The sequence below is a fragment of the Lipotes vexillifer genome, unplaced genomic scaffold, assembly GCF_000442215.2.
Source record: "Lipotes vexillifer unplaced genomic scaffold, Lipotes_vexillifer_v1.1 scaffold263, whole genome shotgun sequence".
In the NCBI taxonomy this organism is placed as follows: domain Eukaryota; kingdom Metazoa; phylum Chordata; class Mammalia; order Artiodactyla; family Lipotidae; genus Lipotes; species Lipotes vexillifer.
The window spans coordinates 53,594-64,236 of record NW_006796752.1 but is presented as its reverse complement, the minus strand read 5'-3'; the positions used below and the strand labels follow the sequence as shown (position 1 = coordinate 64,236).

Sequence of the window (10,643 nt, the reverse complement as noted above, 5' to 3'; positions counted from 1 at the left end):
TGTTCGTTATTGTGACTTCTCTTTTTTGGGTGGGTTAAGTCCTGCCAGTAGTTAATGAATTTTATTACTCTTTGAAAAGAATAAACTCTTGCTGATTTTTTTCTATTGTGAATTCATTTTCTATTTTATTAATTGCTGCTCTCACATTTACTATTTCTTTCTTCTATTTTTGTGGATTTATTTTTATGTTCTTTTCCTAACTTCTTGAGATAAGATGCTTAGCTAATTAGTTTTCAACTTTGAAGGCTAAAGCAATTCCCTGAAGTATTACCTAGCTGTATCCCACACAATTCTCTGTAACGGCCAGATAGTAAATATTATAGGTTTTGCTGGCCATACAGTCTCTGTTGCAACAACTTGACTCTGCCACTGTGGAGTGTAAGCAGCCCTAGACAATATGCAAATAAATGAGTGTGGCTGTGTTCCACTTTATGGACACCAAAATTTGAATTTCATAGAATTTTCATATTTCATGAAATAGAAACTTTCTCTTGATTTTTCAACCATTTTACATTAAAAAATGTAAAAGCCATTCTTTGCTCATGGGCTGTACAAAAACAAGTAGCAGGTATAGGATGGTTTGCTGACCTTGGCTTTTTATATCTAAGTGGTACTATTCCATTGTATGTGTCTACCCTAATTTATATATATATTTACCTGTTGATGAATATTTCAGTTGTTTCCACTTTGGGGCTATTACAGATAAAGCTGCTATGAACATATGTGTTCTTGGTATGGACATATGCTTTCTTTTCTCTTGAGTAGATACCTAGAAGTGGAATAGCTGGATCATATGGTAGGTATTCTCTTTGTCTTTCTGTTCTTTCATTGGTTTTACTGAATTTTTTCCCTTTTTTCCTCTTTGTTTGTAGTATGTATATTCTAATTTAAATTATTTTGTTTATTTTTAAATTCAAAAGAAATTCTAATCTTCCTATCTCTCTGAATACTGAAGATTAGTTACTATTATTTTTTCCTTCCTAAAATAGTTACGACTTTTAGCATGTTTTACTGCTGTATTTCCTTTTTCCATCTTTCATTTATTATTGAAATCACAGATTATAGTTTCAGGTTGTTATTTGTTTTTAATATTATGTCTCTACTTTGAAAAGAACCCCTTTCTTATAACTTGCCTTAAACTGTACAGCCAATTGCCAGCAATAATTTCAACCTAGCTACGTGTTTTACTTGTTTCTTGGTTTAATATTCTTTCATGTATCTTTTGTTATTCTATTTCCTTGGATTCTTATTTCATTTCTCTGGAATATGTTTTGAAGCTTTTTCTCAAGAACTGATGTTTTCTGAAATTTTCGAGTCCTTGTATGCTTAAAACATATTTATTCTTCCCCATATTTGAATTACAGTCGAAGTTTGAAAGTGTTGTTTCATATTCTTCCAGATTAAAGTGTTGTTTATGAGAGGTCTGGTTCCAGATAGGGAACCTGTTTTTTGTTTTCTTTCTGGAAGCTTTGGAACAATGTTTTTATTTGGGGGATTTCAGAACTTTCATGTGTGCGTCTGGGTGTTTTATCCTTTATCCTTTTTCTTGTTTGACCCTTGGTGAGCTCCTTCAGTTATTTCATTCAAGTCTTTCTTCATATCAGGAAAATATTTTTCTGTTAGTTTTTCAATTTTTTTTTCTCACACCGCTCTCTGCATCTGTTGCTCATTTTTAGTGGATGCTTAGTCTTCCAGATTTCTTAACTTTTCTCTCATTTTAATTTTTTATTCTTTTTATTCCACTTTTTAAGATATTCTCTCTCTCCCCATTACCATCCTTTCTGTCTTCTCCCCATCCCCTGCCCCTCTGTCTTTCTCCTCTCTATATATCATTGATTCAGTCTTTCGACCTGCTTCGTTTCCAACCTGGGCCAGTTCACCCTTCCTTAGGCAACCTGGTTGTCCCCCTATCCCGGGAGGTCACCATGTTGAGGCCCAACTTAGTGCGGACACCCGATTGGCATAGCACACTACAGTACAGAGCTCATGGGCTCAAGAGATCCTCCTGCCTTAGCCTCCTGAGTGGCTGTCACTACAGGTGTGTGCCCACCGTGCCCAGTATTCTTTACTACTTTTAAATTAAAAAGTGGAGATTATTTGAGAGAACTCTTATTTTTCATTGGTTCTTTCTTTTCTTAGCAGCCCATTCTTGTTTTATGGGCATTTTTGGATGTAATATCCTTTCATGTTTTAGAAGATACTAATTATACTTTGAAGGTTTTTTTCTATCCCATACATTATCTTTGTTTCTCCTAGGGTCTATTCTGTCTTTGCTCATTTTGTTCTTTTCATTCATACTGTTAGCTTTTCATAAATGCTGATAATTTTTGGCTCTCTGTTATATTTATTAACAAATGCTTAATTAATAATCATGGTGATTGGTATAGCTGGCTGGTATGGGTTTCTTCTGCAATTAGGTAGATTGCTTTTTCTAACAGGTCTCTCCCCTAACTGGGAGGGCTGACTGTAAGCTCTGGGCTAGTCTGTCCTGTAAGGAGCATAAGGGGTTTATTTTGGGCAACGAAAGGTTTCATTTCTGGCTGGCACTGCCTTTCTTTTTTTATTAACCTCCACTGTTGTGGAGGCCTGGAATTACTTCATGCTTTTTTTTGGTTTTCTCTCCAGCTTCAACATACAATGTTAGGAACTCTGGTAATTTTGAGGGTTATCACTGGAGCATAAATAATTCCTGCCAACATTTCTATGTACTTTGAGGGGTTAAGGAGAGTGGCCCAGATGTCCTATAGGCAATCCTTTTATTAATTACCTTGACAGTAGCCTCAGAGATCACTCTTGCTCTTTTTTTTTTTTTTTGCGGTACGTGGGCCTCTCACTGTCGTGGCCTCGCCCGCTGTGGAGCACAGGCTCCGGATGCGCAGGCTCAGCGGCCATGGTTCACGGGCCTAAACACTCCACGGCATGTGGGATCTTCCCGGACCGGGGCACAAACCTGTGTCCCCTGCATCGGCAGGCAGACTCTCAACCACTGCACCACCAGGGAAGCCCCACTCTTGCTCTTTTTATTTCTTATTACTGAGTTTGGATTTTCTCCAGACTTCTTTGGTGAAAAATGGCTCTTATTTCTATATAATCTTCTGAATCTCCATTTTTTTCATCCTGTCAATCATATCCCATTTATTTTCCATTTTTCATGAATTCATGAAAAAATTATCTTTCTTTTCCCAGAGCTGTGGTCGGTTTTTTGGTTTTTTGTTTCTTTTAATCTTTTCCATTTTAGGAAGGATGCGAGAGATGCTTGTACTCAGTCTACCATTTTAAGCTAGAAGGCCAACAAAACTTGTCTTTTAAAATCACATAAAGGATGAGTAAATATTTTCTGATGAAACAATAGTAATACTTAAAAATAAGCAAAGCTGTAACTTCTGATACTTAATATATTTTACCATCAACTTTCTTTAGGAGTAGGAACCTGGTATGTTGAAGATTTCTTTTCACCATGATTGGAAGGCTTATTTTCACAAAGTTGTAGCAGGCAAACAAGTCACTGTCCATGTTGCTGTGCATATATTAACATTCTTAGTATTATTATTACATAAGTTAAAAATGGTTTAAAAATATAAATTTACTGGAATAGAAGGAAAAAAGTAACCAGTAGATTTAAAAATCAAAATCGTAGGAGACAATTCTCCAAAGGTTTCTCATATTTCTGCATGCCTAGCAAGGAGAGGCACTGGCTTTCCTGTTCTGGAAAGACAAAGGAGCAAGGTAAAAACTTACAAGACCAAGTAAATGAAGATGAAATAGGCAACCTACCTGAAAAAGAATTCAGAGTAATGATAGTAAAGATTATCCAAAATCTCGGAAACAGAATAGAGAAAATACAAGAAACATTTAACAAGGATCTAGAAGAACTAAAGAGCAAACAAACAGTGGCAAACAACACAATTACTGAAATTAAAAATACTCTAGAAGGAAACAATAGCAGAATAACTGAGGCAGAAGAATGGATAAGTGACCTGGAAGATAAAATGGTGGAAATAATTGCCAGGGAGCAGAATAAAAAAAAAAAAGAATGAAAAGAATTGAGGACACTCTCAGAGACCTCTGGGACACCATTAAATGCACCAACATACGAATTATAGGGGTCCCACAAGAAGAGGAAAAGAAAGGGTCTGAGAAAATATTTGAAGAGATTATAGTTGAGAACTTCCCTAACATGGGAAAGAAAATAGTCAATCAAGTCCAGGAGCCACAGAGAGTACCATACAGGATAAACCCAAAGAGAAACACACCAAGACGCATGTTAATCAAACTATCAAAAATTAAATACAAAGAAAAACTATTAAAAGCAGCAAGGGAGGGCTTCCCTGGTGGCGCAGTGGTTGAGAGTCCGCCTGCTGATGCAGGGGACACAGGTTTGTGCCCTGGTCCGGGAAGATCCCACATGCCGCGGAGTGGCTAGGTCCGTGAGCCATGGCTGTTGAGCCTGTGCGTCCGGAGCCTGTGCTCCACAACGGGAGAGGCCACAACAGTGAGAGGCCCACATACTGCAAAAAAAAAAAAAGAAAAAAAAAAAGCAAGGGAAAAGCAACAAATAACATACAAGGGAGTCCCCATAAGGTTAACAGCTGTTCTTTCAGCAGAAACTCCGCAAGCCAGGAGTGGGAGGACATATTTAAAGTGATGAAAAGGAAAAACCTACAACCAAGATTACTCTACCCAGCAAGGATCTCATTCAGTTTCAAAGGAGAAATTAAAACCTTTACAGATAAGCAAAGTTTAACAGAATTAAGCACCACCAAACCAGCTTTACAACAAATGTTACAGGAACTTCTCTAGGCAGGAAACACAAGAGAAGGAAAAGATCTACAAAAACAAATCCCAGGGGCTTCCCTGGTGGCGCAGTGGTTGAGAGTCTGCCTGCTGATGCAGGGGATGCGGGTTCATGCCCCGGTCTGGGAAGATCCCACATGCTGTGGAGTGGCTGGGCCCGTGAGCCATGGCCACTGGGCCTGCATGTCCGGAGCCTGTGCTCCACAACGGGAGAGGCCACAACGGTGAGAGGCCCACGTACCGCAAAAAAAAAAAAAAAAAAAAAAAAAAAAAAAACCCAAACAATTAAGAAAATGGTAATAGGAACATACATTTCAATAATTACCTTAAAGGTAAACGGATTAAATGCTCCAACCAAAAGACACAGAATGACTGAAACAAGACTCATACATATGTTGTCTACAAGAGACCCACTTCAGACCTAGGGACACATACAGACTGAAAGGGAGGGGATGGAAAAAGTTATTCCATGCAAATGGAAATCAAAAGAAAGCTGGAGTAGCAATTCTCATATCAGACAAAATAGACTTGTAATAGACTATTACAAGAGACAAAGAAGGACACTACATAATGATCAAGGGATCAATCCAAGAAGAAGATATAACAATTGTAAATATTTATGCACCCAACATAGGAGCACCTCAATACATAAGGCAAATGCTAACAGCCATAAAAGGGGAAATCGACAGTAACATAAAAACAGTAGGGGACGTTAACACCTCACTTTCACCAATGGACAGATCATCCAAAAGAAAATAAATAAAGAAACCCAAGCTTTAAATGACACATTAAACAAGATGGACTTAATTGATATTTATAGGACATTCCATCCAAAAACAACAGAATACACTTTCTTCTCAAGTGCTCATGGAACATTCTCCAGGATAGACCATATCTTGGGTCACAAATCAAGCATTGGTACTTGAGAGGCCCGCATACTGAAAAAAAAAAAAAAGAAAACTACAGGCCAGTGTCTCTGATGGACATAGATGCAAAAATCCTCAACAAAATACTAACAAACAGAATCCAACAGCACACTAAAAGGATCATATACCATGATCAAGTGGGGTTTATCCCAGGAATGCAAGGATTCTTCAATATACGCAAATCAATCAATGTGATACACCATATTAACAAATTGAAGGACAAAAACCATTATGATAATCTCAATAGATGCAGAAAAAGCTTTCAACAAAATTCAACACCCATTTATGATAAAAAATTCTCCAGAAAGTAGGCATAGACGGAACCTACCTCAACATAATAAAGGCCATATATGACAAACCCACAGCCAACATCGTTCTCAATGGTGAAAAACTGAAACCATTTCCTCTAAGATCAGGAACAAGACAAGGTTGCCCACTCTCACCACTCTTATTCAACATAGTTTTGGAAGTTTTAGCCACAGAGATCAAAGAAGAAAAAGAAATAAAGGGAATCCAAATCAGAAAAGAAGAAGTAAAGCTGTCACTGTTTGCAGATGACATGATACTATACATAGAGAATCCTAAAGATGCTACCAGAAAACTACTAGAGCTAATCAATGAATTTGGTAGAGTACCAGGATACAAAATTAACGCACAGAAATCTCTTGCATTCCTACACACTAATGATGAAAAATCTGAAAGAGAAATTAAGGAAACACTCCCATTTACCACTGCAACAATAAGAATAAAATACCTAGGAATAAAGCTACCTAAGGAGACAAAAGACCTGTATGCAGAAAACTGTAAGACACTGATGAAAGAAATTAGAGATGATCAAACACACGGAGAGATGTACCATGTTCTTGGACTGGAAGAATCAACATTGTGAAAATGACTGTACTACCCAAAGCAATCTACAGATTCAATGCAGTCCCTATCAAACTACCAATGGCATTTTTCATAGAACTAGAACAAAAAAATTGCAGAAAAGACCCTGAATAGCCAAAGCAATCTTGAGAAAGAAAAACGGAGCTGGAGGAATCAGGCTCCCTGACTTCAGACTATACTACAAAGCTACAGTAATCAAGACAGTATGGTACTGGCACAAAAACAGAAATATAGATCAATGGAACAGGATAGAAAGCCCAGAGATAAAACCAGGCACATATGGTCACCTTTTCTTTGAAAAAGAGGCAAGAGTATACAATGGAGAAAAGACAGCCTTTTCAATAAGTGGTCCTGGGAAAACTAGACAGCTACAGGTAAAAAAATGAAATTAGAATACTTCCTGACACCATACACAGAAATAAACTCAAAATGGATTCAAGACCTAAATGTATAGCCAGACACTATAAAACTATGAGAGGAAAACATAGGCTGAACACTCTATGACATAAATCACAGCAAGATCCTTTGTGACCCACCTCCTAGAGAAATGGAAATAAAAATAAACAAATGGGACCTAATGAAACTTAAAAGCTTTTGCACAGCAAAGGAAACCATAAACAAGATGAAAAGACAACCCTCAGAATGGGAGAAAATATTTGCAAACGAAGCAAGTGACAAAGGATTAATCTCCAAAATATACAAGCATCTCATGCAGCTCCATATCAAAAAAACAAACAACCCAATCCAAAAATGGGCAGAAGACCTAAATAGATATTTCTCCAAAGAAGATACAGATTGCCAATAAACACAGGAAAAGATGCTCAACATCACTAATCATTAGGGAAATGATTAGTGATGTTGAGCAAATCAAACAAATCAAAACTACAATGACGTATCACCTCACACCAGTCAGAATGGCCATCATCAAAAAATTACAAACAATAAATGCTGGAGAGGGCGTGGAGAAAAGGGAACCCTCTTGCACTGTTGGTAGGAATGTAAATTGTATAGCCACTATGGAGAATAGTATGGAGATTCCTTAAAAAACTAAAAATAGAACTACCATATGATCCAGCAATCCCACTATTGGGCATATACCCTGAGAAAACAATAATTCAAGAAGAGTCAGGTACCACAATGTTCTTTGCAGCACTATTTACAATAGCCAGGACATGGAAGCAACTTAAGTGTCCATTGACAGGTGAATGGATATAGAAGATGTGGCACATATATACAATGGAATATTACTCAGCCATAAAGAGAAATGAAATTGAGTTATTTTTAGTGAGGTGGATGGACCTAGAGTCTGTCATACAGTGAAGTAAGTCAGAAAGAGAAGAACAAATACCATGTGCTAACACATATATATAGAATCTAAAAAAAAAAAATGGTTCTGATGAACCTAGGGGCAGGACAGGAATAAAGACACAGACATAGAGAATGGACTTGAGGACACGGGGGCTGGTGAAGGGTAAGCTGGGATAAAGTGAGAGAGTAGCATTGAGATATATACACTACCAAATGTAAAATAGCTAGTGGGAAGCAGCTGCATAGCACAGGGAGATCAGCTCGACCACCTAGAGGGGTGGGATAAGGAGGGTGAGAGGGAGACGCAAGAGGGAGGGGAGATGGGGATATATGTATGCATATAGATGATTCACTTTGTTATACAGCAGAAACTAACACAACATTGTAAAGCAATTATATTCCAATAAAGATGTTAAAACATTTTTTTTGGTAAAAAAGAAAATTTATCATCTTAACCATTTAAAAATGTACAGTTAGTAGTGTTAGTATTTTCACATTTTTGAGCAATAGATCTCCAGAACTTTTTCATCTTATAAAACTGAAACTATGTTTTAAAACTTTTTGGTAAAAAACACATAAAATTTACCATCTTAACGATTTTACAATGTACAGTTAGTAGTGTTATGTATTTTCACATTGTTGAGCAACAGATCTCCAGAACTTTTTCATCTTGTAAAACTGAAACTCTATACCCATTAAATATTACCTTTCCATTTCCCCCTTCCCCCAGCCCTTAGTAGCCACTATTTTTTCTGTATGAATTTGACTACTTTAGATACCTCACATAAGTGGAATCATGTAGTATTTGTCTTTTTGTGACTGGTTTATTTCATTTAGCATAATGTCCTCAAGGTTCACCATGTAGCATGTGACAGAATTTCCTCTTTAAGGCTGAATAATATTCCATTTTATGTATCTTATTCATTCGTCTGTCCATGGGCATTTGGCTTGCTTCTGCATCTTGGCTTTTGTGAATAACATATGAACATTGGTGTGCAGATATCTCTTTGAGAACCTGCTTTAAATTCTTTAGGATATATACCCAGAAGTGGGATTGCTGGATCATATGGCTCTTCTATTTTTAATTTTTTGAGGAACTGCCATGCTTTCCATAGCATTTGCACCATTTAACTGTCCCACTAATAGTGCTTAAAGGTTCCATTTCTCCACTTCCTCACCAATACTATGTTGGTTTTTTGTTTTTTTGTCTTTTTGATAGTAGCCATTCTCACGGGTGTGAGGTGACATCTCATTGTGGTTTTGATTTTCACTGGACCATCTTTTAAAAGATGTTTGGATAGTGAGCAGCCTTGGGAGCTAGAGATAGTATCTCCCTCTGCAGCAAAGTTTAGGTATGTTTGCTTATTTTCCATTATAAAATATTTGGATTAACTAAGCTTGAGGCTCTTCAGTTGTGACATAAACCGGCTGTATGTGCAGCATCCATTTGAGCTCCTCCTCACCTGCATGGCACTTTGGGAGCGAGGGGAACTAATGCAAATAGGAAGCTCATGCTACTTGGTATGCCATGAGTGATAAAGACCTTTTCCTCTGACCCAGAAATCTTGTGTTTTTTGCCAGCATCCATGAAACTGTGGCAGGCTAACTTGTTAGCTTTCAAATTGGGTGAAATCTGAGACCCTTCACACTGAATTATAAAATTGCAATGTGAGAATATATTTAAACTGTTTGAATTCAGTAGTAACAGAAAACTGTCTTCTGTAAGAACAGTAGTCCTTTAAAAGTATATTGTTGGGCTTCCCTGGTGGCGCAGTGGTTGAGAGTCTGCCTGCCAATGCAGGGGATACGGGTTCATGCCCCAGTCTGGGAAGATCCCACATGCCGCGGAGCCTGCGCATCTGGAGCCTGTGCTCTGCAATGGGAGAGGCCACAACAGTAAGAGGCCCGCGTTCCGCAAAAAAAAAAAAAAAAAAAGGTATATTGTTTCTCAGTGTTTAATTTTTCTTTTCCTTTTCATACTAGTGCTGAGTTTCATGAGCGGCTAAGTAAAATTGATAAGCTGAAGAATAGATATGAAATTCTTACTGTTGTTATGCTGCCTCCTGAGGGAGAAGAGGAGAAAACGCAGGCCTATTATGTAATAAAGGTAATCTTAATGGATTTACAGTTGTGATAGAATGAAGTATTCATTCTTTCTTAGCTCTTTGTTAAAAACCAAAATGGAAAATTTATTATTGTCATGAAGTTTCAAATTTCATAGCACTCCAGTAGCTTTTACACTTAATTAGGTCATAAAACATGAGTTGCTTGATGGAGGTACTGAAGCATTATTAGTTTTATACACGAGGTCAAAGAGAGGTCTGGACCACTCTGACACTGTTTTTTGGCTATCATTTGTGTCATGTCTTTTTCCCTCATTCAAGGTTCATAATCTCTTTCACTCTAAGACCCACTATCACTCTGGGTGTCCTTAACATGTTGTGACAACCTGTTCAAAACCTCAGGCTCAAAGCTTTACTTCACTGTAGTCGTGCACTCATGTGACCACAGCCTAGACTTTATTGTCACCTAGAGCTACACCACCTCTGAATCTTACACTCCAGTTTATCATTGCTGTCCTGGTATGGCAGATAGCTAGAGAGGAAGAGGGCTATTCCTTTGCTTTCGTTTTAGGTGGGAGACAAACAGATCAGGTGAATCTACTGTTTTTTTCTGATGTTTTGAGAGTTGTCTGCCATCTCGTGATTATCTGTACCTTGTAACCCT

General features: G+C 37.6%; 1 protein-coding gene across 1 annotated transcript in view; it reads left to right on the top strand.

The window, feature by feature from the left end:
• The window catches only part of CCDC39 (coiled-coil domain 39 molecular ruler complex subunit), a 46,115-nt gene that overhangs the window by 28,146 nt on the left and 7,326 nt on the right, over positions 1–10,643 (top strand). Inside the window, exon 14 of the mRNA XM_007468912.1 lies at positions 9,900–10,023. Within this exon, the coding sequence (XP_007468974.1) occupies positions 9,900–10,023 (124 nt within the window). The remainder of the gene's footprint in view (positions 1–9,899; positions 10,024–10,643) is intronic.